The 27,969-nt window shown below is 35.6% G+C and overlaps 1 protein-coding gene and 2 pseudogenes across 2 annotated transcripts; all 3 read right to left on the bottom strand.

The window, feature by feature from the left end:
* Positions 1-3,246: 3,246 nt before the first annotated feature.
* LOC126733139 (protein WALLS ARE THIN 1-like) lies at positions 3,247-5,823 on the bottom strand. 2 transcript variants are annotated; one of them, XM_050436328.1, is made up of 7 exons: positions 5,493-5,823; positions 5,331-5,393; positions 5,113-5,229; positions 4,850-5,018; positions 4,616-4,702; positions 4,107-4,258; positions 3,247-3,498 (listed from the first exon to the last, which is right to left on the bottom strand). In XM_050436328.1, exons 1-7 carry the CDS (start codon positions 5,708-5,710, stop codon positions 3,327-3,329), a joined length of 978 nt encoding a protein of 325 aa, XP_050292285.1. In that variant the 5' UTR covers positions 5,711-5,823; the 3' UTR covers positions 3,247-3,326. The 2 variants fall into 2 exon arrangements, with proteins under 2 accessions (XP_050292285.1, XP_050292284.1); XM_050436327.1 differs by having other exon boundaries at positions 4,616-5,018; positions 5,493-5,822.
* A 9,077-nt stretch (positions 5,824-14,900) lies between these two features.
* Positions 14,901-19,327, bottom strand: LOC126689949 (WAT1-related protein At3g53210-like; annotated as a pseudogene).
* A 5,230-nt stretch (positions 19,328-24,557) lies between these two features.
* On the bottom strand, positions 24,558-27,129 carry LOC126733141 (protein WALLS ARE THIN 1-like; annotated as a pseudogene).
* Between the last annotated feature and the right edge of the window lie 840 nt (positions 27,130-27,969).

Below are 27,969 nucleotides of genomic sequence, written 5' to 3' on the forward strand. Positions count from 1 at the left end.
GTGCTACACTTGGGGTATTGATCGAGGATAGGTGATGGTTGCCAAGTTCAAATTTGGGATGATCCATATGGCTACCCACACCGAGTACTTTTAAGGTAGTTTTCCCTCCTCCTCATCAATTGAATATATTTTGGCTGTATGTGATTTAATTGATGAGGCATCCATGACATGGAGAGAGGAGCTGGTGGATATTTTATTTCTTCCACGAAGCCTTAATCATCAAAAGAATTCATTTGAGTCCTAGACAAATAGAAGACTCTTTACAATGGGCATGGACTCTTGATGGCAGACTTATAGTTCAAAGTGCTTATAATGATGGAACAAGATCGAAGCAACGAAAAGCAAGTTTCGGCATGCAAATCTGCAATTCTTGAGATAAAAAAATGGGACTATGTCTATTTTGCTTGGCACCGTAACCACAATAACGAAGGCACGAAGCTATATTGCTACTGCTACTATCATACTAGGTACTATTATCCAAAAGAAGAGCATTGTATGTTACTATTTTATTTTTGCTGTCAATCTAGAGCATGCAGCAACTATAGTATGTATCCTAGGTACGTAGCAGCCATCTAAGTTATACGAGTGTGAAGTTGCACTTTAAGTTTTAGTTTATTTGAATTTTGCGAGGTTCAAGTAAAAGGTTAGTCATTAAGAAAAGCATTTCTGAAATAAATTGAAAACATTTGGTGGCAGTTGTCCATTAAAATTTTCTAGATGGCAAAAATGCTCTACGCTGTAGCTGATCGGAAAGTATATTTTGATGCGGTTATTCTAAGCGTCTTAAGAATGATCCTTCATTACTCAAAATATAAAAGAAAAAAAGTGTAGCTTATCAGGGTACATGACCTTTTTATATGAGCAGATCCGAGTCAAGCAAAGATAATTATATCGATGTGCTGATAAATAAATAAATAAATAAATAAATAAATAAATAAATATATATATATATATATATATAAATATATTGTACTGTCATGGACCCATTACCCTTGTCCCAATAGCCATAAGCCCAAACAATTAGAATAGATAATTCTACTTAGGGAGGCGGTCCACTGTGTCCGGCAGATCAGGATTGTAGTGGTACCAACATTAAGTCTAGTGCTATTTGAGCTCGGTTTGCAGAACCTCGGCAGTACCTTGGATAATATCGCTACCGAGCAACAATGGACGCCTAGTGCAAGTTCCAAAGCTCCTATTTCCAAAGTATGACATTCTTTTGTTAGGAATAATTTAAATGGACCCCTTCCATATGACTGGTGGGGAAGGTAATCATTAGTGGTTTACTAAGGCAAGTCTATAAAGAGGAGAACTACATGAGAGCAAAGGGTTAGACACTAGAGAGGAAGGACTAAAATATTCGATTAGAGAGGTCAGCTACTTAATTTAACGGGTCTTTAGTCAACCTATTCAAGAACTACCCATTGTAGGATACTCAAAAGCCTACTAAAATAAATAAATTGTGAGCCTAGTTACAAGGTTGGCCCATCAGCAGGGGATTGGGCGTGCGCGTGCACACACATATATATCCACATACATATAAGGCCTGTTTGGTAAGAGATTTCTAATAACATTGTTGTTGTTAGGGGTGTCAATGTTCAACCCAACCTGCGAACTCAACATGAACCCGACACGTGTTTTTTCGGGTTAGGGTTGGACTTTAATGGGTTTGGCTTATAAAAGGGTTGACTCGAAAGCGACACGATAAGAAATGTGTCATAAGCGGGTTAATCCGCGTAACCCGCAATAGACACGTTTGACACGCTAATTTATTTGAGTTAACCCGAAATGACCCACTTAACACAACCCATTTAACTCGTATAACAAATAAATATTTATTTTATTTTAGATTTGTCAAATACCTTTTATATCCAACATATATTTTAAATTTAAAAAGAAACGTGAATAATTACAAAAATTTACAAGGGATATAATTGGAAATTGAAACTTTACAGACCCTAGAACTACTAATACTTTTTTTTTTTTGGCATAGAACCTGCACAAATGAAATTGGATGAGCTTGTGGAAGACGTTATGAATTTAGACATCAACAAAGAATCTATGGATGATAATCGTGGTCATAGTTAGGATTAGTTTACTGTTTACTCAAATTCTTTCAATATTGATACTTAGCATTTGGCGAGTTCCAAGGATATTATATTTTTGTTGAACTATGTTATTTTATTTTTGTTAAACTTTGTTATTTTAAATTTGGGTTGAAGTGTATGAACTTCTTTTGGAGTGTAAAGAACTTATTTCTAGATGAATGTTATATTTTTGTTGAACTATATTATTTTGAATGTGGGTTGAAGACTTGAAGTGTATGCACTGCTTTTTGAGATGTAAAAAAAAAAAAATTTCTAGATGGATGTTATATTTAATATTATGCAAGTTGAAATGGGTTGTGTCACATTCATGTCAACCCAACATGACTTGTTTATTAAGTGTGTCAAATGGGTTGGGTCAGGTCAACCCGCCTTGTTAACAGGTCGGGTTAGGGTTGAAAGATCATGACACGATTATTAAATGGGTCGGGTTAAGGTTGAGCCATTTAGTCGAATACTCCTACCTTGACACGACACGAACTTGACACGCTAACCCGAATTGACACCCCTAGTTGTTGTTTTGTGAAAATACGTATGGATAAAAAAGTGTGTAGAAATATATGTAATATTATTTAAATACTGAAAATTGTTGTTTAATCAACAGTAACAAACACCCTGATAATCATCGATGTCAAGGTATCGACAAAATATCTTCACTCTTCAAATTAAAAATAAAAACTTTTAAGGAGATATTTGATACATGTTTTCAAAAAAAAAAATTTAATTTTTAGATAAAATTATATTTATTTTCACACACTTTTTTATCCGTAAATATTCCCATATACTGACCCCTAAATGTCTTTTTTTTAGCCGACAGTCATAGAAGCGTTTCACGTGTGGAAACTATCACAGACCCACCCTTTTTTTTTTTTTTTAATGGGACAGACCCACCCCTTTGTCTCTCAATCTATTTGCAAGGTGATCAATTGCTTTCCTCCATCGTTTCGGCCAGCGCACGTGACATACAGCTAGAGCAATAATAGTACATTGCTAATTTTGATTCTAAAAAATAAAATATAAAATATAAAAGTTTGATGAAAATGGAACATCGGCTTATTTTACTAAAATTGAAATTTTTATTGTTGAAAATATTATAAATAAAAGTAAAAATTAACTGAAATAGTACAGTGAGACCTATGAATAGTACTAAAAATATAATAAAATTCATAAATAATACAAAAAATAAACTGAATAATAAAATAAACTAGTTTGACAAAATTATTAATTACGAGAAGTAGCAAGCAATGGTTGGATGATAGAGCCATTACTTGAACTTACTCCATTACTGTCGTTTTCAGACAATGAGGGCTTTTCTTCATCTAACTTTCTCTCTTCACCTTTTCCCCACACAACAAGGTATAATCCAGTTACGATAAAAATTGCTCCAATAATCCTGCACATTAAAACAATGAAAAATAATATTTAACAAACACTATTGACATGGATCAAGGGAAGTTACCTAGATTTATTATTATTATTAGGATTTTACTAATGTGTGCCCTTAGGGCACATATTAATTTCCATTTTTGGAAAAAAATTTCTCGAGAATTGAAAAAGTAATGATAGCTTTTTCAATTTCAGAGAAAATGTTTCAAAAAATAGAAAGTTTAGGACACACATTAACCAGACCCTTATTATTATTACTATTATTATTTCATGTGTTAAGTGTGGACACACTTAAAAATTATGGACAACACTTGTGAAATTATGGACACTATATGTGTAAGAAAATTTAGATGATTAAAATTTTGGAAAAGAAACATTCAAGGAAAAAAAAAATTAAATTATTATTATTATTATTATTTATAGATAAGATTTCAACGTATGACGTTTATTCTATGATAATTGCTCTTATCACCACTTTAAGACTTCCATCAATTTTTGCGGTGTAGGTGGGTTTGAACCCTAAATCTCTAATTCAACAACAAAAAACTTTACTAGTAAAACTAATTGGAATCTACTAAAATTAAATTGATTAGTAGGCAGAGTGATAAGACCTACCCTCCCAAGTAGAATTCTTCGCCTAAAGCAATGGCTTCTATTATAGCAACAAGTAAGGTCTGTAGAGGTAGATACACTGAAACAAACAACGGTCCTGCCTTGTCAATTACATATATTTGTATTGCATATGTCATTGCAGAAGCCACCAATCCCTGCAACCACCAGTTTGCTTTATCATCCCATTAATCTTTACCTTGATAATGAAAAATCTTACTCTAAAGTGTCACAGTAATGTGACGAACACAACTTGTTTTACAACAAATTTTACATTTGATGAAGTAATGGCTGACTGTGAGTGATGAACACAAATAACACTAATCACTCATACACTCACATCACTTTAGTAATTATAAAATTTGTTGTAACAAATGTAATGTCAATGTATTGTCATGATAGTCACAAAACATACTAAGATTGCACCTATGATCAAAATACTGAAATATGTGCATGATTGATCAATAAGGCTATACAAATGACAGACAATCATGATATAAGTCAGACTTACGAACCGTATAGAAAATAGTAAGGAGTTCATCAGTTGAGTTAACTATCCAGGCTTGGGAGTTTCTCTCAAAGACTACTGCTATCACCAGATACTGAAGAATACTAAAGAAGTAAGCATACGAGGCAATCGAAAGCCGAGCTGGATACTTCTTTAAGAGTGGTATTTGGAAGATAATCCAACTAGACCAACAAAGGCAATGACCAATAAGATAGATGCAACCTAAAGTCCAACTTGTCACCTTGACATTTCTTAAGGAAAGTAAGAAATATGATTGGTGTGACTGTAAATTCGATCCAAATAGGGTTGGTCCCTTGTAAAGAGTAATAACAAGAGATCCAGCAACAGTAGAAACAGTTCCAAGCACCTTAGCTATACCATCTTTCCTGTTCAAATGCACTTGCTCCATTCTGCAAAATAAACATTAATATTGGTGCTTAGTGACCTATTTCATTGAAGGTATCAGACTTAGGAAGAGATAAAAAGATTGACGATTTCTCTTGCCCGAATATGGCAGCCATGAGAAAGGTTATAGCAGGAACTGAATTTTCTGATGCAGAAGCAAAGGTGGCTGAAGTGTTGTCCAAACCCAGATAATAGAATTCTTGATTACATGTTAACCTGCCAGAATTGAAAGCCAAAATTGTAACTGGGAAAACTTTGCATATCATATGTTAATCTAGAATCCTTCCAAATATATATATACACACATATAAACTTACCCAATAAGGCCAAGGAAGAAGAATTGTAGCAAAAGAGAAGTACTTATTGGTGGTCTGTCTCTCCTATACGTACAAAAAAAGATAAAAAGAATGGCAAGAAAATAAAGCTCAAAACAGGTTGGAACAACTTATTAAGTATGTAATATAAGGTTAACCTCGTACTTCTCTAAGAAATACGCAAAGGGAACTAGTGCAGCCAGCGCGACGATGTTCCTATAAAATGGGAAAACAAGCAGGCTTATACCCATGTTAAGTGCAATCTTCATAATAATATGGTTCCCCGCAAAACCTAACTGGCAGACAATCATGGCTAAGTGCAGCTTGGAACGTTCAGGCATTGCACACATTCTTTGAGCAGAGTCTGAACTAGCTTCCGCCATTGAATCCGACACAGACGTCACAAAAGAAAGACAAATATGTAGTATCGCTCTGCACTATCACCTAAGACTTCAGCAAAAGAGATAAGAGAGGAGTTGTTCCTCACAAAACCATTGAATGTGGAGCCTTATATATATTTTGAAGTTGAAATTTATTAGATGTGGACCACTATATTACACGTTTTTTTAAATAAAACTCGTTTAGGCTCCAAGCTAATTAAGGAATATAATTATATCATTTATAAGAGAAAGCGAAAGTGAAAGGAATATGTAATTTGTTATTTTTGGTATTGTTTTTGCAATTATCGTTATTTTAGGTTTATATTATTTATTTTCTTATTTTTAGATGCTTTTAATGTTTTTTAAATCAAATTTAGTTCCTGTTATGATTAGTGTCAAGTTTAAAAGATCCTTTAAATAGACCCTTGAATTTGTAAACATTTTTTTAGAGATTATTATTAATAAAATTAATAATTTTTTCAAATTTTTCTTAGATGGATTTCAAATTTATCACTCTATAGATTTAAGAAAACTCTTATAGATTCGAAGTTTACTACTAGAAACTAGTTTCTGCTTCATCAAAGAGAGTATTATGTATGCTTTCTTCAGGCTTCCGCTATATCACATTCTACACTTGGACTACAGTATTTTGAACTGATTTTTTAACTATATATCTTGGCTGCTATGGTCAGTGAGGACTGAAAGAAGGGTAGCTATAACTGTGTTTCAACCGGGTGCACTGCTCAATAGGGGCAAATTTTGTACAGTGAGTTATTGGATGCTAAATCACTTACTACTTGTACAGAATCTCACCTCAGGAAAAGTGAAAACCGCCTCCTCCATTTTAATTTGTGCTAAGGCAAATATTAGTTTTTCAATCTACACATGCAAAGAATGGAGGTGGAATTGGCGTATTATTGTGAGATACACAAGCAAAGTTTGTGCTGTCAAGCAATGCAGCCTTCAGCTGGCAATACCCCATAGAAATCAATGTCACAACAGTGGAAGAGTTGTGTCCCACCCCCATGTGAGAAGGGGGCTTACGAATTTCTGCGACACAGAATTTTCTGCCTTTCTAAAGGGTTGGGACCCTCGACGGTGAAGGCTCCATAGTGTTGGTTTTGTGGTCCAACCGAGCGAAGCAAAAAGATGAATTCTGGCATTGTGTTTACTGTTTACCCCAATCTTATATAACATTTATAAATAATAAATTGCTCTTGATTGCCACTGAACAATGTACGAGCTTGACTTTAATCCTGATGGTATTTTAATGTAGCATATTTGCATGTACTTTCAAGCCATATTTAGTAATGTTATTGTAGGGACACGATTTGCGTTGGACCACGGTAGGGTTGGGTTCGCATGTAAATGGACCCGTGCAATATCATTTGTAGAGAGTGGGGTCAAAAGGCTAAGTCATGTTTACTCGGCTGTGGTTTTGTTAAGTTTTTCCTGCATGATTTAGAGGTGTTCACCCCTTTGGTCCTCTCCTTTCTGGAAGGCCCCCTTTTTAGGTTGCAAATTTTCCTTTTATATTAGCATGCATTCAATTTCCTTCGTCCACGTGTAGGGTCGAACTTTCCTAGCCTGACACTTGTCCCATCAGTTTAAGACCTGAGTTGTTGGGAGTGGTTGAGTAGGCTAAAGAGACACGACTCTGTGAGAGGCAAAGCTCCGTCTAGGGCAGGTAGTTTGGGCAGCCTTTCCTAGATATTTTAGATTTCTTACAAGATTATCCCTATGCCGCTTTTACCCCTTTCCTTAGTGTAGCTCTGGGCTAGCCGAGGGCTGTACCCTCCTCGGCGGTTTCTATGGCCCATTGGTGCTTTGCGTTTATTGGGCTGGGACTACTATCCTCTTCGGCCTGGGCCTTAAGTATTCCTGTGAATAGGTGGATCTGGCCCATCTGTTGTCGGGCCCCACAATAGCCCCTCAAAACCCTGCTATCCAACTCCTCGGTTGGAAAGGTGGGTTTTGATGATACCGAGACTCTATTGCGGCTCATTAAGTTCGGCCCTTAATCAACGTCTGCGACTTTTCACCTCCCCAAGGAATGCGCCGGTCTACGAGGTATTTCCCTTGACTTACGCGTGATGCGTTTATTCCGTTTGGTTAGCTGTAGTGCGCTTTTAATGTCTTCCTTTTACGAGGCCTCTTAAATCTAGCGGTTATGGATAGCTTGGAGAAACGAAACGGTTTTGCATTTACTAGCAGATTTCTTAGAGGATCGGAGCGTGTCACGTACCCTCGTCTTTTTCCCTATATAAAGAGAGAAGATAAGAAGGTGATTCTCTCATATGCGAATCCCTTAGACCCTTCTCAGAATCCACTTCTTCCCTCTGGTTATTCCTCAGTCGATAACACGTCCCCCATAGTGATCAACCATGAATGAATCCCTCCTTTCCCAGAAACACCATACCTTAACGAAACTTGAGATGGCTCGGTCGGGGCAAGGGTGGTGGAGACTCAAGGTTTGTCTCCCCATTCTTTTAGCCAAAATCCGAAGCAGGGGCTCGTCACATCCTATTTCCGGTGTGGCCGAGTCAAAAACCTCCCTTGTCATCTCCATCTGCTCTCTCATGAGCATACCTAATATGGCTCCCCTTTTCCCTCTTTTGCTCCTTTTACTTTCTTTTCATTGCTTCCCTCTTCTTCTCCTCCTTCCCGCTCATGTCTTCCATCTTCTTTTTCCCTTACTTTTTTCAGCAACAAGAGCTTGCTGAAGTGCTTCCATGTGTTCCAATTCTTCTTCCTTGTCCTTCATTATTTTTGTATAAGGATCTTCTCCTGATGTGAACAGTACTGAGGCATAGATTTCAGAAAGACTTTGAAGGCGAATTCAGAAGACACCTGATGGTTTAATTATTTGTGTTACGGATGTTGTTACTGTTTTAGCAGTTCATTTTTTGTATTGGCTCATTTAAGCCCTTCCTTGTAGGTTGTAACAATTTTTCATATTAATAAAAGTGATTGTTACTCTATTTCGTATGTCTTGTTTATATACTTTAACAAATGTGAATGCGCTGCTCGGCATAATAGTATAGCATTTCAATTAATAATAAATAAGGCCAAAGTAGTCGTTGATAAAAAGATGCCACGATGACTTTAATAAAATAATCATTCAACGTAGCAATCCGACTAGTGTGGAATGAGACTTATCTTAAAATTAGCCGTGATGGGTATTAAATGCTCCGATTAGATATAAGAAGTAGCTATCCGAGGACGTGTTACCCACCGGATGAATGGCCTCTTTAAGTTGACGATCATTAGGTTGTTCTGCCATCTCGATGATACGCGAGCCTTAACCTTTTCCAGTATTTAAGCCGAGAAGTTTCTTCATTTGGGCAGTTGATTTCCCGAGCAGCCTGAGTCCGAGGACTTTGCAAAACCTGGGTTTTGTTCAGGACTTATGCGTTTTATCTTATGTACTTGATTTTTCCTTTTAGTTTGAGCCCGAGGACCATGCAAGCCTTAGGTTCTGTCCGAGACCAATGTCCGCATTAGTACTTGGTTTTCCCTTTTAGCTTGAGTCCGAGGACCATGCAAGCCTTAGGTTCTGTCCGAGACCAATGTCCGCATTGGCACTTGGTTTTCCCTTTTAGCTTGAGTCCGAGGACCATGCAAGCCTTAGGTTCTGTCCGAGAACTTGAGTTCAAATTTTCCCTTCCTTTGAGCATTTCCCGAGGTGCTTAACAGTGGTTGTTCTCGGCTATGGTCATTGCTCGGCGTCGGCCAAAGTACCTGGGCCCTTACCCAAAGCGGGCCCGGGGCCACGAATCCACCTAGCCCCTGATTTAAGAGATATTTCTGCAACTTCTGGCCACGTGGTACTCTCTGATGTCACGGGGACCGAGGTGCACCTTTACGAGGCTCTTTAATCTTGTGGTTGCAGTTGATGTTGGAAGTTGAGCCAAGACTGTTTTGTCTGTAGCGTTTCTTGGGAAGCCACATGAGTTGACTGCCATCACCTTGTCTTTTCCAATAAATGGGAAGGAGAGAAAGTTGCTTTATATACGCACAAATCCTTCAGATTTTCTCCCACATCACAGCTTCCATATTCGGAGTTCTCCCTTCTTAGCATTACATGTTGAAAGTGAGGGTTGGGAAGAAAGAAATGTCTCCGCCGCAGAAGCGCCGTGTCTTCATGAGGCTTATAACAGTAAGGTATGGACACAGGAAGCACAAGTTCAGGAGAGTTTTCCATCTCCACCGAGGGAGAACGGCGTCTCTCCCTCTTTTAGCCAAAATCCGAAGCAGTCTCTGTTCATGCCAACACTTTGGTATGGCAGAAAAAGGGTTTTCCTCCATCAGCGCCTCTGCTTTGCGGCAGGTGTATATTTAGAGAAAGCCCCATCACCTTCAACTCCCTGCACCTTTTCTTCAACGGTGTCAGGTTCAAGTTGGGTCTTTTTGGCTGCCTGAGTTATGGGCAGGTAAGGGTGCGGGGGAAGAATAAGGTCTCGGAGCTGTAGCCAACCTTTCCTCCGACATACCTCCTCGGCTTTCTATAGCTTTCTTGTATTTTTCTTTTTCTTGCTTATGTAGTACTCATGTAGTAAGCTTTGACGTAGGCTGATTCCAGCTTTTCATTGCACGATGTACTATTTCTTCATCGTAATAAAAATAGCAGTTTATATACTTGTTTTTGGGTATGGTTCTTTTGGCACATCACCTCGTGAATGAGTGTACTCCCCGTATGTGCTTTCTCTCAGCGCTACTTAGGGCAGGAGCCCCTTGAAACACGATTCAACTCGTTCTAATTCGTTCTAACTTACCTATACTACCAGGCATAATAATAATTGACAATAAGTTAAATTCAGGAAACTAACCTAGGTATCGGTTGAACGTCCGGTGATATGTGCGGGAATGCTGTCCGAGAAACGATGAACTCCAAATAATTCATTGAAGGGGGTGACTGAGCATCGAGTGACTTTGATTATGTTTTTAGAAACATGTTACTCCATTTCATATCGGCCCTTTTGGTGTTGAGGGTCCGAGACTTGTATGCTTCCCTTTAAGTAGTTGGTTTCCCCAGAGGCTTGGGTCCGAGGACCATGCAAGGCCTTGGTTCTGTCCAAAACTTGTATTCTTCTTTTTAAGTAGTTGGTTTCCCCAGAGGCTTGAGTCCGAGGACCATGCAAGGCCTTGGTTCTGTCCAAAACTTGTATTCTTCTTTTTAAGTAGTTGGTTTCCCCAGAGGCTTGAGTCCGAGGACCATGCAAGGCCTTGGTTCTGTCCAAAACTTGTATGATTCTTTTTAAGTAGTTGGTTTCCCCAGAGGCTTGAGTCCGAGGACCATGCAAGGCCTTGGTTCTGTCCAAAACTTGTATTCTTCTTTTTAAGTAGTTGGTTTCCCCAGAGGCTTGAGTCCGAGGACCATGCAAGGCCTTGGTTCTGTCCAAAACTTGTATGATTCTTTTTAAGTAGTTGGTTTCCCCAGAGGCTTGGGTCCGAGGACCATGCAAGGCCTTGGTTCTGTCCAAAACTTGTATTCTTCTTTTTAAGTAGTTGGTTTCCCCAGAGGCTTGAGTCCGAGGACCATGCAAGGCCTTGGTTCTGTCCAAAACTTGTATGATTCTTTTTAAGTAGTTGGTTTCCCCAGAGGCTTGGGTCCGAGGACCATGCAAGGCCTTGGTTCTGTCCAAAACTTGTATTCTTCTTTTTAAGTAGTTGGTTTCCCCAGAGGCTTGAGTCCGAGGACCATGCAAGGCCTTGGTTCTGTCCAAAACTTGTATTCTTCTTTTTAAGTAGTTGGTTTCCCCAGAGGCTTGAGTCCGAGGACCATGCAAGGCCTTGGTTCTGTCCAAAACTTGTATTTTTCTTTTTAAGTAGTTGGTTTCCCCAGAGGCTTGAGTCCGAGGACCATGCAAGGCCTTGGTTCTGTCCAAAACTTGTATTTTTCTTTTTAAGTAGTTGGTTTCCCCAGAGGCTTGAGTCCGAGGACCATGCAAGGCCTTGGTTCTGTCCAAAACTTGTATGATTCTTTTTAAGTAGTTGGTTTCCCCAGAGGCTTGGGTCCGAGGACCATGCAAGGCCTTGGTTCTGTCCAAAACTTGTATTCTTCTTTTTAAGTAGTTGGTTTCCTGAAGGTTTAGCTCCTCAAATAAGGTGGGGGGAGCTGGCTTGGTGTTTGAAGCCCCTAGGCTTGTCCGTGTCGTTGACAACGTGGAACGTAGCCCCTAGCAAGAGCTTATGTTGGAGTATCAGCAATATGTCGCCGGTTATATAGGCACCTTCATAGCCCCTTGTTCGAGAGAAACTCAACTTCGCCACCGCTCGAGCTAACATGCAAGCCTTCCCACAGACGGCGCCAATTGTAGGGACACGATTTGCGTTGGACCACGGTAGGGTTGGGTTCGCACGTAAATGGACCCGTGCAATATCATTTGTAGAGAGTGGGGTCGAAAGGCTAAGTCATGTTTACTCGGCTGTGGTTTTGTTAAGTTTTTCCTGCATGATTTAGAGGTGTTCACCCCTTTGGTCCTCTCCTTTCTGGAAGGCCCCCTTTTTAGGTTGCAAATTTTCCTTTTATATTAGCATGCATTCAATTTCCTTCGTCCACGTGTAGGGTCGAACTTTCCTAGCCTGACACTTGTCCCATCAGTTTAAGACCTGAGTTGTTGGGAGTGGTTGAGTAGGCTAAAGAGACACGACTCTGTGAGAGGCAAAGCTCCGTCTAGGGCAGGTAGTTTGGGCAGCCTTTCCTAGATATTTTAGATTTCTTACAAGATTATCCCTATGCCGCTTTTACCCCTTTCCTTAGTGTAGCTCTGGGCTAGCCGAGGGCTGTACCCTCCTCGGCGGTTTCTATGGCCCATTGGTGCTTTGCGTTTATTGGGCTGGGACTACTATCCTCTTCGGCCTGGGCCTTAAGTATTCCTGTGAATAGGTGGATCTGGCCCATCTGTTGTCGGGCCCCACAGTTATAATTACAAACTATTTTACAATATTTTTACAAATTATTGATATAGCAAATTTTTACTGGTTCTTGTTTAAATCCACCACCAACATCATTTTTTTTATTTATTAATAACAACTCACCATATCAACAGTTTGTAAAAAAATTTGTGGCTTTAACATTTTCCACCATATATCTATATAAGATATATCACAAAGTACATTTGTAAACTATTTTGTCTTCTTATTAAGCATATAGAATGAATTTTCCTTTCTAGATCTTTATAATAAAAATATACTAGCCTCATCACATACACTCTGTTCGTGCAATGAAGTTCTTTTCTTTTTTTCTTTTTCTTTTTATAATTTTGAGTTTAATGTAATTTTTTAATTTGAATTTATCTATTGGTAGTGAGGTTACACATGAATGAATTTTTAAGAAACTAAAATATAGAATTTGAAATAGAATAAATGGTTGGGTTTAGTGTGTGCTAGTTTTTAGGGAAAAAAAAATCAAACGTGCGTAAGATATATCTATACTACTATTTAAGGGGCTTCCCCTGTTTGGATTCCACATTTTTCATGCCTAAGATACCCTCATTATACCGACTTACAAGTTTTCAACTACCGGGGATAGATATGTAAATTAAAACTCCTACATTTTAAAACCACAAACTCACGTACGCTTTACAGTTTCTATCTCACTTTCTCTCTCTCATTCTTCTTTAAATTAAAGACATTTAGTTTAGCTCTACATCATCTTCTCTTTTTCTTCATATTAAAGATATTTACTGTCAGAGGCTTCAACAAATTTTCAGGTTCTATCTTTTACAAGTTCCTCTTTGTTTTCTTTTCTTTTGTTTATGATTCACTTTCTTTAAGTTCTACTTTTTTTTTTTTCTTATATGTATCACGTTAACTCTTTTTTTTTTTTTTTCCCTTTCTTCTTTGTTTTAAAATGTAATTTTGAAATAAATGGTTCCTTCATATACTCCACCATTATACTTCTTAATGAATTGTCATTTCATGTTGTAGGTATTGTGATCCAAAGACAGGGTTGTCTTATGCTACAAAAGAAGTATTCAAAATCATTCTCCAACAGTTAAACAGTATGACTTCCCTTACCTCTTTTAATAGCCTTTGTTTACATTTTAAGAAATTATAACCAAGATCACCTCATGAATAGATAGTGAGTTTTTTTTTAAAAAAATAAGGTCAACAATGTCCATCACTCTCTTATTAGGTTTTTAATTTTATTATTTCTTTAAAAAAAAAAAAAAGGTTTTTCATTTTATCAAAAGGTTAACCACAATTATCTATTTCTAACTGCATTTGCACTAAATTTGAGTTCTACTTTTTTTTTTTTATATATATATATATGTATCACGTTAACTCTTTCTTTTTTTTCTTTTTTTTTTTTTTTTTTAAATTTAATTTTGAAATGTTGGTGGTGACTAAAAACAAAAAAAAGCCACGTTGTATAAAAAAAAAAAAAAATCCTACGTTTTGTAAAAAAAAAAAACTATGGCAGACCCTTTTTCTTTTCAAATTTAAAAAAAAAAAAAAAAAACCCTTAACACGTTTGAATTCCACTCCCACATTTTACTCCTAACAAATTGTTTGAATTCCACTCTCCCATGTTTTACTCCTAAGAAACTGCTTTACTTTTTTTTTTTAAAATTTAATTTTGAAATGTTGGTGGTGACTAAAAACAAAAAAAAAGCCACGTTGTATAAAAAAAAAAAATCCTACGTTTTGTAAAAAAAAAAAAAAAGCCACGTTGTATAAAAAAAAAATAAAAAATCCTACGTTTTGTAAAAAAAAAAAACTATGGCCGACCCTTTTTCTTTTCAAATTCAAAAAAAAAAAAAAAAAAAAAACCCTTAACACGTTTGAATTCCACTCCCACATTTTACTCCTAACAAATTGTTTGAATTCCACTCTCCCATGTTTTACTCCTAAGAAACTGCTTTACTTTTTTTTTTCTTTTTTTTTTAATTTAATTTTGAAATGTTGGTGGTGACTAAAAACAAAAAAAAGCCACGTTGTATAAAAAAAAAAAAAAATCCTACGTTTTGTAAAAAAAAAAAACTATGGCCGACCCTTTTTCTTTTCAAATTCAAAAAAAAAAAAAAAAACCCTTAACACGTTTGAATTCCACTCCCACATTTTACTCCTAACAAATTGTTTGAATTCCACTCTCCCATGTTTTACTCCTAAGAAACTGCTTTACTATCAAATTTAAAAATTTTAACTTCTCTTTAACTTCTTTTGCTTATCCAGTTTTTATTTTATTTTATTTAAGTTTCATGTTATATCCTCCTTCCTTTTCATCTTCTTCTTCTTCTAGATATATCTAAATTATCCAACGTGCATGTTATTAAAGAGAAGTTGAAAATTTTAAATTTGATAGTAAAGCAGTTTCTTAGGAGTAAAATATGGGAGAGTGGAATGCAAACAATTTGTTAGGAGTAAAATGTGGGAGTGGAATTCAAACGTGTTAAGGTTCTTTTTTTTTTTTTTTTTTTTTTTTTTTTTTTAATTTGGAAAAAAAAGGGTCGGCCAGAGTTTTTTTTTTTTTTTTTTTTACAAAAGTGGGATTTTTTTTTTTCAAGGAAGAAAAACTTACATTAGTTTGAGCATCGGAGAGATATGATATGGCCAGTTCCCCAAGAAAGAGTTCCTTACCCTCAGCCACCACAGTTCTAGCACAAGCAATTGACACTATCTCTGTAATAGATGCCACTGCCCCTCCATGTACTGAACGATACACATTCTACATAGCCATGATAATGAATCAATGATAATATACAAATAGAAAAAAAAAGGGTTGGCCAGAGTTTTTTTTTTTTTTTTTTTTTTTTTTTTTTTTTTTTTTAAAAAATTTTGTTTTTTTTTTTTTTTTTTTTTTTTTTAAAAAAAAAACGTGGTAGATAATTTTTTGTTAAAAACAATTATAACCATAAAAAAAAAAAAACGTTTAACATTATTGACTCATACGTGGTATTGATGATTATCACTACCAACATTTTCGGATAACTACTATTTTATTCAAATGTTTGCTTTATTCTTTTTTTTTTTTTTTTTGGGAGAAGAATTTTCTATTTCTATTTGAATTCAAATATTTCAAACACAAACTCTAACAAACTTAAGCTATTATCTTTAACAACATACTAGCCTCTGAGCACGCGCTCACGCGCGTGCTCAGAGGCTCTTCTATTTTTTGGGTAAGGATTAAATTAGAGCATTTATTATAATTTGGAATTATTACATTTTTCAATCACAAAAAAAAAAAAAAAAAACCTAGGGGTGTGATGAGTGTCATGTGTGGAAAAATAATTTTCCAATCACAATAATTTTTCATCACAAAAAAATCTAGGAGTGTGATTGGAAAATTATTTCTCCACACATGACACTCATCACACCCCTAGATTTTTTTTTGTGATTGAAAAATGTAATAATTCCAAATTATAATAAATGCCCTAAATTAACCCTTACCCAAAAAATAGAAGAGCCTCTGAGCACGCGCGTGAGCGCGTGCTCAGAGGCTAGTTTATATAAAGAGTGTGCTAATTTTTAGGAAAAAAATTTCTTTGATATATTTTTTTTAATAATTTTGTTAAATTACAATTTTAACCTCATTTTTTATATTTTAAGAATAAAGATTATCTAATTAGATTAAGGGTATTTTTGACATTTTTTGAAGCCATAATTAGACATATATAGAGATAAATAGTTTCATTTAAAAATGGTTGGCATGATGATAGTATATTTTGTTGTATAGTATATACACTTCACTTATTGTTCTTCTCCACTCATCAGGTAAGGGAGTGAATACTGTACCATACCGACCAGTACGATTAGAATTTTTCGTACCGATACCTTAGCCAAAATAGAAAGACAACTATTTCGTGCGGCTCTACATAGCGGAACTTACTGGGTTGTACCAGCCATATCAAGAAAGAAATCTGATATTGGCCGGTAAAATAAAAACAAAAAAAATGGAAACTAACAGTTAAAATATATATATATATATATATATATTTATTTATATCATCTAACCCATAGCATTGTCATCCAAAAGTGACCGGCCATTCTTCTTCTTCTTCACACCTAGCCTTCCAGCCGCTTACCTCTCATACTTTTTAAATTTTTATTTCTAAGAGCATTAGTATTGGGAGGTGTAAAACCCCCCAAGTTGCCAAAATAGCCACTAACCATCTAAAAAAGAGCTCCATCTAGGTATGTATACCTAAATTTTTTTACAACTTGTGAATAGTAAGTTCTTTTATTTAGAATTTACTATTTATGAGTTTGTAAACTAAAATAATATATTTTATTCAATTTTGCTATCTCTCTCTCTCACTATGTCTCACTCACTTTATATTTATATTATTATTTGATAGGATGATTTATATTATTTTAATTAATTGTATGTAAAAATAGAAACTGAGATATTAGATGAGTAATAAAATGAAAAGATAAAATTGATAAAGTAGTATTTTAAAAGATAAAATAGAGCTTTTTTTGGCATATGTTAATGCTCTAAGACTTTTTTTTTTTTTTTTTTTTTTGGTTAGAAGGCAAATTAAGAATATTTTAAATTTTAGTTGGGAGTCGAACCCACGATCTTCTGATCCGAAGTCGGACGCGCTAATCCACTGCGCTATGCGATCAACTGTAATGCTCAAAGACTTCAAATGTTTGTTGTGACTATTTTATTGGTAAAATAAAAAAAAAAAGTAAGGCAAAGGACATTAGCTCTTTATTGTAACTTGTGGCAGTGTGCCCTGCCTGACACCCCACGTGAATGCACTAAATTGCCATCAAACTTTGACAAATCAAATTTGATTTCTTTTTAGTACAAAGGAAGTTTCAAATGGCATTTTAACTTTAAGCGTCACTTATCTACCATACTTTTTTAACTAGAACGTACTAAAATTAAATTGATTTGTAACTAGAGTGATGATACCTACCCTCCCAGGTAGAATTCTTCGCCTAAAGCAACGGCTTCTATCATAACAAGAAGCAAGATTTGTAGTCTGAAGAGGTAGATACATTGAAACAAACACTGGCCCTTGCCTTGTCAATTACATATATTTATGTCGCATATGTCATTGCAGAAGCCACACAAATCCCGCAACCACCAATCTGCTCTATCATCCCATCAGGCTTTACTTTGATAATGAAAAATCTTACTCTAAATTGTTACAGTAATGCGACAGACACAACTTGTTTTACAACAAATTTTATATTTGATGAAGTAGCTGTTGACTGTGATTGATAAACATAACTAAGACTCATGGACTCATGCACTAACACCACTTCAGCAATTATAAAATTTGTTGTGAAAAAAAGTAATGTCTATAAATTGTCATGATAGTCACAAAACATGATAAGATTGCACCTATTATCAAAATACTGAAACATGTGCTTGGTTGATCAATAAGGCTATTGCCTATTAGGCTATACAAAGACAGATAATCATGATATCAGTTAGACTTACGAACTGTATAAAAATAGTATGGAGTTCATAAGTGGAGTTAACTATCCTAGCTTGGGAGTTTCTCTCAAAGACTGCTACTATTACCAAATACTAAAGAAGTAAGCATTTGGGAAGCACTAACATGGCAAAATTACCAACGTATCAAGTATGCACTCAAGAAGAAACGTACTATTAGTGTCGGCCATGTATATGATATGAATAGAAACGTATCAAGTACGCACTCAAGAAGAATTTTTTTTTTTTTTTTAGTTCAATTGTTCTATTTTTTTTTTTTTTTAATGTTGTTTATTTGAACTATTTTACGGGCGTCTAGTTTATTTGAACTATTTTGCTCGTATTTTAAACAATATTTTATGGTCTTTAAATTAATTTTAAATTTATTTCCAAATATTTCATTATTTTTACATCTTTTTTGAATCCAAAATAAAATAACTTATTCCAAATATAAAATATACATACTTAAAATTAAATATTAATTAATTAATTAATTGTCGTATCTTTAATATGTCGTATCTTAATTTTTCAAGAAATACTATGTCATCGTATTACGTATCATGTGATACAATATATTGTGTATTCGTGTTGGTATCTGTGCTATATAGGTAAGCATTCGAGGCAATCGAGAGCCGAGCTGGATATTTCTTTAAGAGTGGTTCTTGTAAGACAATCCAACTGGACCAACAAAGGCATTGACCAATAAGATAAATGCAACCTAAAGTCCAACTTGTCCCTAAGAAATATGGTTGGTGTGACTGTAAATTCGATCCAAATAGGGTTGGTCCCTTGTAAAGAGTAATCACAAGAGATCCAGCAACAGAAGAAACAGACAAACAGTACCAAGCACCTTAGCTATACCATCTTTCCTTTTCAAGTGTACTTGCTCCATTCAGCAAAATCAATATTGCTGCTTAGTGACCTATTTCATTGAAGGTATTAGACTTAGGAAGAGATAACAAGATTGATGATTTCTCTTGCCCGAATATGGCGGCCATGAGAAAGGTTATAGCAGGAACTGAATTTTCTGTTGCAGAGACAAAGGTGGCTGAAGTGTTGTTCAAACCCAGATAATAGAATTCTTGATTACATGTTAACCTGCCAGAATTGAAAGCCAAAATTTTAGGTGGGAAAAACTTTGCTATTTAATCTAGAATTCCTTCAAAAAAAAAAAAAATATATATATATATATATATATATAACTTACCCAATAAAGCCAAGCAAAAAAATGAGAACGGTAAAGAAAATAAAGTTCATGAGTTGTTCCAACCTATATGTACGGTATAAGGTTAGCCCTGTACTGATCCGAACAGGTTGGAACAACTTATATGTACGTATTCTATGGAATATAAGGTTAGCCCTGTACTTCTTTAAGAGTAACCTTTTCAAATCTAAGAATGTAAGTCAAAACAAAAAGGCAAAACTCTTTAATTTGTTACATTATATGCATGAAACAATTTTACATGAAACCATAGAATTCAAATTAAAGTATATAGAACCCTAGAAGGGCTAATCACCATATAAACATTATCAAATAAGTCAAGTCTCTAGAACTAATATTGAAAGTGATTTCACGTGTAATATCACCAAAACTTGTGCATGGTACGTTTACGTTAAGGCTCTTCAATTGTTAGGTATAACAACTAACCTTCTTCCTTTTTTGAGAAAAACAACTAACCTTCTTCGAAGAAGGTTAGGTATAACAACTAACCTTCTTTTTTTGTGATGAGAATTCTTTGTGATGAGAATTCTCATCACAAAAAATAAAACAACTTTCTAAACCCTGCAGAAGTAAGAGTTGTGTTCACTGGCACAACCCGTTTATTGTCTTGTTGAAGCAACTATGACTAAATAGGTTCCACAAATTATTCTCAATATTCTGAAAATTAATAAAAATTAAAAAAGAAAAAGAAAAGGCTCTCTGAAGGATTATAAGAGCATTCATATCAAGAATGCTAAAAAAATAATATTTAGCAACTCAAAACACTACTTTATCAATTTTAACACCTTACTTTATAATATACCTACCATCAAAGGTTTTATATTATTTAACACTTCATTAAAATATTATTCCTTAATTATTTTATAATTATTTATTATTCTCAACCTCATCAATTCCTCTCTCTTTCTTTCTTCCTCTCTCTTTTTGTACGTGTATCTTCTCCAAAACAAAAACACCCAACCCATAGCAAACCCAACCCACTCTTCTCCAAAACAAAAACACCCAACCCATAGCAAACCCAACCCACTACCACTAGCCACCACCACCCACAACCTCAACCCCCAATCACAAAATCACAAACAAAAACAAACCCAAAACCAAATCACAATCTCAAAACCAATAACAAACCCAAAATCAAATCACAAACTCAAACCCACACCTACTGCCACCAGCTACCACTGCCACGGCCACAACAATCACAACCATCATCGACAACGTTGAACCCACCCATACCACAACCAAAAGAGCCCACCCACCATACCAAATCCACAAAACCCAAACCCACGAATTTCACTTAACCCAAACCCATGAAACCCAAACAACTACCACTATTCCATGCTGATGACCCACAGATCTCCATGCTGATGACCCACGTCGATCTCACCTCAACGCTGATGCCCACGCTGGTCAGAGAGTTTCAAGGTTATGTTTGGCTTCAAGCGTGGGAGAAGGGAAGGGATGGGTTGAGGGAGAGCCAACAGAAAAGATGAGGAAAAGGGGCAGCGTGAGAAAGAGAGAAAGAGGGAGAGGCTCAGGCCTTGTTTGTGAAGGTTCAAATAATGTGTAAAACACCTTGAATGTTTAGACCCCTAAATTACAAATTACCAATTCAAGCTTATTATCAAACAATGTATGTGCGAAATATGAAAATAAGCTAAACCAGAATTGGTAAAACAATCTAAATCAAATAAAATCACAACCACAACAAAAATTAAATGGCAAAAATTAAAGGAAGAGAAATGCAAACACAAAGATAATACAGCGATGTGTTATTGAAGAGAAAACAGAAGTCCTCGGCGTAAAACTTTTCCGCCGCCCTTCAAACAGTTAATAATCCACTAGAGAATGAAGTTAGGATACATGAACAGCAGAAGACCCTCTAAGCCTAGTGTACCTAAGCCCTCCAAGTTTCTTGCTCCAATGAGATTACACCGAACCTTTGTCTTCTCTAGCTTACTGGATCCTTCTATAGCCCATAGCATCAACCAATATCAATTGGTCTCTTCCTAACTACTTCCCAAACACCAAATAGCCTCCTCATAGATATGGGTATGGTGAGAAAAAGGTTTTGGATAAATGTACCTCTTAAGGATGTATTAATGGAGAGCGTGAGAGCAGAGAAATTTGGAGAATCAAAGGATGAAGATTGTGGACAAGTCAATTTTGTTTTTCTCTAAAGTTTCTCTCTCAAAATTCTCTCTGGAAGCTCTCTACAATATGTGGGTATAAGAGATATTTATACCAGTGTGTGTTTGGAATGTGAAAGGTCAATTTTTCCCAAACAGAGTGGTTTGGCGACTTGATCTCACGATTTGACTGAGTCGCGAGCTTAAGTCGCGAGCTAACTATCTGGTCAGATTGGAAGTTTTGTTCTGTAGTGTTTCAGCTGGCGTGACTCTTTAGCTTCTCTGCATACTTCACATGTGTGTCAGCTTTGGCGACTTGCTAGACGCAAGATCGAGTCGCGAGGTCCTGCTGAGTGCACACTCTTGATCTTTTTCTTCACACTCTCTCATATACTATCCTTACATGATTCCCACCTAAATACAGAGTTTCTAAATACTAAATTACAAGCAAATTTGGTACGAAATAAAGCTAACAAGATGGTTGATTAAATTCAACCTTATAGTTTGAATTTTTTTTTTTTGATCATTCATCACTCCTCACTCAATTTCCGTCACTCATCACTCATCACTCATCACTTAAAATACCCCAATTCCCTATACCCACATGTTTGGCACACTTCACTCAATTTTTCATCACTCAATTTTTCTACTTTTTTGTGGGACCTACGCCTAAGCACAATGTCAAGCTACGGTTAGCCTACCTGCGTAACATATATTCATTTCAACCCTTCAACCCACATATTTTTCCCCTTCAGCCCACATATTCTCCCCAGAACCCTCAACAAACCCAGTGAAGCCGCCGACACAATCATCACCGTCTATCTTAGCTGTTGCTTCTTCTTCTTTATGCTGAGCTCTGTGACAGGGGCTTCTTTCGGCCGCACCGAGAGGGTGCGATGTTGAAGTGTGTGTGTATTGGACTGGGGCGCAGAGGAGAAAATATTCCTCTATGAACGGTCACTCATTCCAAATGTTGCGGGGTGGGAGGCGTCGATCTTGTTGGCTTATCAGAGCTGCTTCTTCTTTATCTTTATCTTCTACGGCTTCTTCTTCTTTAGCTTGGTCTCCATTTCCTTCGATGGTGAGCTCGAAGCCGCTGGCACGGTGGGGAAAAGACGAGATTTGTGGGTTTTTGGGTTCTTCTTCTACAACTTCTTTTTCTTCTTCTTCTTTTTATTTATTTTTTTTTATTAATATTTTTTTTTTAGATCTGTATCCCTAAACCCAGTAAAAATCATGTTTTTATATTGATTATGGATTTTGATGTTAAATTTTGAGTTGATCTTGAACTTCATATGTTTAGATTTCTAAGTTTAAGTTTAGTGGGTTTTGTATGCTTCTATTTGGTGCTAAATTTGGGTTTTCTAGGACTTGAAAGATTATAAAAAAATCTGGGTTTTCCAGGCATCACGTTCATCGATTTGAGCTCGGGCCAGCGTGGGTTGGTTGAGGTGGGGCTGGGCTGAGGGTGTGTGTGAGAGGGGCTCTGAGGTTGGATGTGGGATATTTTTGTGTGGGTTGATTTTTGGTGTGAAGACTGAGAAGGAGCCATTGGTGGGTTTGTCAAAAGCAGCGCCTGGTGTGACTTTGCTATGATCGTGGGACCCAGGTTGTGGCTTTAATTACAAAATTGCCATTGAAAACAAAGTTATGGAAACTGAAAACAGCTAAAATGTGTTTTCAGTTTCTATAACTCACCACTCAAAAATCAGAGAATTGAGTGATGGAAACAACTGAAAACAAAATCCGAACAAGCTTTTGAGTCATGGGTCTCACCATTTTTGAGTTATGAGTTATGGAAACAGAGTTATGAGTTATGGAAATCATAAATCCAAACAGCTCCTCAGAGGCTGAGGGATTAAAAAAATATTTTTTGGTTTTAACATTCAACTACAGTGAGCTATCAGCTAAGTGTTAAAAGCTTTGATGTAGTATGTATTTTTGTATGTTGGTAGAGAAATTGGCTTTTTAGCATTTTTAGCATTCTTGATGAGAATGCTCTAAGTAGTAATAGAATAGTGCATGTAACATCTAATTTGTAGCATCATGGAATATTTTATTTTCAAAATAAATTCCAATTATATATATAAAGTTAGCATTAATCACTACATATTTCACCAATTAGCTCTACTCAAATGGCACCTCTTCCCCTTCTAAGAGCAACGTCAAAAGTGAGGTCATAAATTCAAGATCCACCTAATGCATATGTAATTACCAATTATAAAAATATGTTTCATTACAAATTTGGTAATGTCCTAACCTCAGGCACTAATAACTTTAGCTTCACCATTTGCTTCAAAAGTGTAGTGTCCATCAGGGCAATGTACACACAAAAATTCATGTTTTCTTAATTATAAGTTAGACCTGTTAAATAAGCCTATTAAGATCAAAACGACGCCCCAAAAAAAAACTTCATTAAAGTTCTTCTCACACAATCAATTTGAAACATAACAAAAATATATACAATATCAAAGTAAAGGGGTTTGGTTAATGTATGTCCCTATGACATACATTAATCATCAATTTTAAGAAATTTATTTATAAGAATTTGAAAAAAGTTGATAAAAAAAGTTAGTCATTTTTTTATAAAAAAAAATTCTTAAAATAATTTACTAATATATACCCTCAGGCATATATTAGTAAAGCCCTAAATTACCTGCAATACGTGTAGACTACTTGCCATTGATAATAGGTACTATATATTATCCAAAAGAAGAGCATTGTCAAGCCGGGGGTCATTTTTGGTATGTTACTTTTTCGTTTTTGATGTCAATCTAGAGCATGCAGCAACTATAATGCCTTGGTAGCATCTAAGTTATACAACTATGTATTTGCACTTTAAAGTTTTAATTTATTTGAATTTTGCGAAGTTTAAGTAAAAAGCTTGTCATCAAGAAGAGCATTTCTGAAATTGAAAATATTTGTTGGCAGTTGTCCATTAAAATTTCTTCTAGAAGGCCAAAAAAAAAAAAAAAAAAAGAAATTCTCTACAATGATTGAAAAGTAAATTTTGAGTCACATCCATGGGTACATGACTTTTTTATATGGAGCAAAATGAGTCCAGCAAAGCAATAAATACAATCATTGATGTCAAAATATCAGCAATATCTTCAGTAATATAATCATCTTTAAATGTATTTTTATGTCAAATGAGTAGCGTTCACCACAATCATACTATCTTTTCATTTGTTGAAACTACAAAGAAGTTTCACAACCCAAACTCATGTTCCCAGAACACTATTGTCTTTTTCAATTATTGCAGTCTATTACTATTTGGCTCCTTGCTTGCCTTCCTCCAACATTTGGGCCCGTGCACATGAGAAACAGGTACATTACTAATTTTCTAAGTTTGGTAAAAATTTCGATGGACAGTGGGGCATACACTAACTCTTCTTGTCACAAAATTAATTAAGAGCTAGATGTAGACAGTAATGGTTGGATGAGGGAGGCATTGCTTGAACTTTCTCCATTACTGTTTTCAGACACTGAGGGCTCTTCTTCATCAAACTTTCTCTCTTCACTTTTTCCCCACACAACAAGGTACAGTCCAGCTAATAATCCTGCACATCAGAACAAAGAAAAATGATATCTAACTAACATTATTGACATGATCAGGGATAATACGACTAGTCTCATGCCATGTTCCCAAATGTTTCAGTCTGATTGTGCGCACGAAGACACAATTAGCTTCACTACTAGGCTTCCAGACTGGCACTTACCAAACTTGGCCTGAACCTTGAGTGACTATAGAAATAGATGATAAAGCTTTTGGCAGAGAAAGGTTCAGGGGAAAAAAAAATTGAATGGTAGTACTAGTTGTAGTGATGATTGATGAGACCCACCCTCCCAAGTAGAATTTTTCGCCCAAAGCAACAGCTTCTATTATAGCAACAAACAAGGTCTGTAGAGGTAGATACACTGAAACAAATACTGGTCCTGCCTTGTCAATTACATACATTTGTATTGCATATGTCATTGCAGAAGCCACCAATCCCTGCAATCACCAGTTTGCTCAATCATTCCATTAGGCTTTACTTTAATAATGAAAAATCATACTCTAAATTATCATAGCAATGCAAAGGATATAACTCAAGGACCCACCACTACTCAGTCAGTTACTTCAACAATTATGAAATTAGTTGTAAAAAAAGTTGTATTTGTAACATTATTGAAATTGTCATGATAGTCTTGAAACATGCTATGATTGAACCTATTATCAAAATACTGAAATATGTGGTTGATTAATAATGCAATACACGATACAAATAATTAACAGATAATCCTAATATCGATTAGACTTACTAACCGTATAGAAAATAGTAAAGATTTCATCAGTGGAGTGAACTATCCAGACTTGGGAGTCTTTCTCAAAGAGTGCTGCTATTACTAGAAACTGAAAAATACTAAAAAAGTAAGTGTATGAGGTACTTGAAAGCCGAGCTGGATATTTCTTTAAGACTGGTGTTTGTAAGACAATCCAACTAGACCAACAAAGGCAGTGACCAATAAGATAGATGCAACCTAGACTCCAACTCTTCCCCTTGTCATTTCCTAAGGAAAGTAAGAAATATGATTGGTGTGACCGTAAATTTGATCCAAAAAGGGTTGGTCCCCTGTAAAGGGTAATCACAAGAGATCCAGCAACAGATGAAACAGTTCCAAGCACCTTAGCTATACCATCTTTCCTTTTCAAGTGTACTTGCTCCATTCTGCAAAATCATATAACAGTTTGCCTTACTATTTATTTCACTGAAGGATTTTAGAGTTTGGAAGAGATAAAGAAGATTGATGATTCCACTTGCCTGAATATGGAAGCCATGAGAAAGGTTATAGCAGGAACAGAATTCTCTGTTGCTGAAGCAAAGGTGGCTGATGTGTTGCTCAAACCCAGAAGATAGAATCCTTGGTTACATGTTACTCTGCCGGAATTGAAAGCCAAAATTGTATTTGGGATAAACTCTTTCAATCATATATTCATCTAGAAGCTATTTAAAAAAGAAAGAAAAAGAAACTTACCCAATAAGGCCAAGGAAGAAGAATTGTAACAAAAGAGAAGCACTTATTGGTGGTCTGTTTCTCCTATATTATATATATACAAAAAAGAATAAGAATGACAAAGAAAATAAAGCTCAAAACATGGAACACCTTATAAATATGTAATATAAGCTTAACCGCGTACTTCTCTAAGAAATATGCAAAAGGAACCAGTGCAACCAGAGCGACGATGTTCCTATAAACTGGCAAAACAAGCATGCTTATACCCATGTTAAGTGCAGTCTTCATAATAATATGGTTCCCCGCATAACCTCATTGGCAGACAATCATGGCTAAGTGCAGCTTGGTACGTTCAGGCACTAGTACTCCTATTCTGTTAGCGAAGGCTGAACCAGCTTCAGCCATTGAATCCGACACAGACATAAAAAAGGAAAGAGAAATATAGTATCTCATAAAACTAAAGCAAAAGAGTTGAGTACGTAGCAAAAGAGTTTGGAAGGGTTGTGCTCCTCCGATGGTCCAACACCTTATCCATCTGGACTGTAGCTAAGACTTGTGTTTGTGCTTCTGCTTTGTTGTATCTCAATTTCAGTTATTAATGGAATTTTTTCCACCTGAAAAAAGAAAAAAAGAAAAGAAAAAAGAGTTGAGTACGTAACTAAGAGGTGAAGCTATGAGTTGTTCCAACTTCCAAGGAGTAAGAGCCAAAGGTCCGTTTATGATTGTATGTGAAGGATCCCACAACCCGGAAAAAGTTTATTTTACTACTCTTTTCTTTTAAAAAACAATTTTTTACTACTCTTTCTCGCTTTGGTACTCTTCAATGGTCTGTGGCATATGAAGCAAAATTTTTTTTGATACAAGATAAAATTTCTACTATAATTTAATTTAAGTGTATATGTATGTGAAACTCTTTTTTAGAGACTTGAACCCGACCTTTACTCCCCACACGCCAGAAACATTTATACTTGTGAAGTTACTATTGCACCAAGAGTGTGCGGTGGTAGATGAAGCAAAATTAAAATAGAACTCTTTTTTAGTAAAACAATGAATATTTAAACGTACAATTAAATGAATGAGAGAGATAAGAGAGAATAGTGTTTAGATTGCCATTGGTTTTTTCACAAAAGGATTCTCGTGTGTTTATTCACTTTTTGAAAGAGCTCAAATGGGTTATTTAAAGACCCATAAAAATTGCTTAACATTCATTTCAGTTCCTATAAATTACAACACAAAATATTAAATCTCTAACATTTATTTGAAGGTTAAGTCTGCTCTTTTATCTATCTTATTGTCTCCACCCACAACTCATTATTTCTAAGGGTACGTTTGGTACACTGAATGAGGATTACGACAGGAATTGTAATCTTTATTACTAGAAATAAAATGTGTTATAATATAATAACTAAACCTATTCATTAGTTTGGTTGTGAGTTATAACATTAGAATGAAACTTAACATTTATTTTAGGAAATTTCTTACTCATACAATTATATTTCCTTAAAAATCGTCATTTTTAAAT

Source organism: Quercus robur, chromosome 6 (genome assembly GCF_932294415.1).
Source record: "Quercus robur chromosome 6, dhQueRobu3.1, whole genome shotgun sequence".
Taxonomy (NCBI): Eukaryota; Viridiplantae; Streptophyta; class Magnoliopsida; order Fagales; family Fagaceae; genus Quercus; species Quercus robur.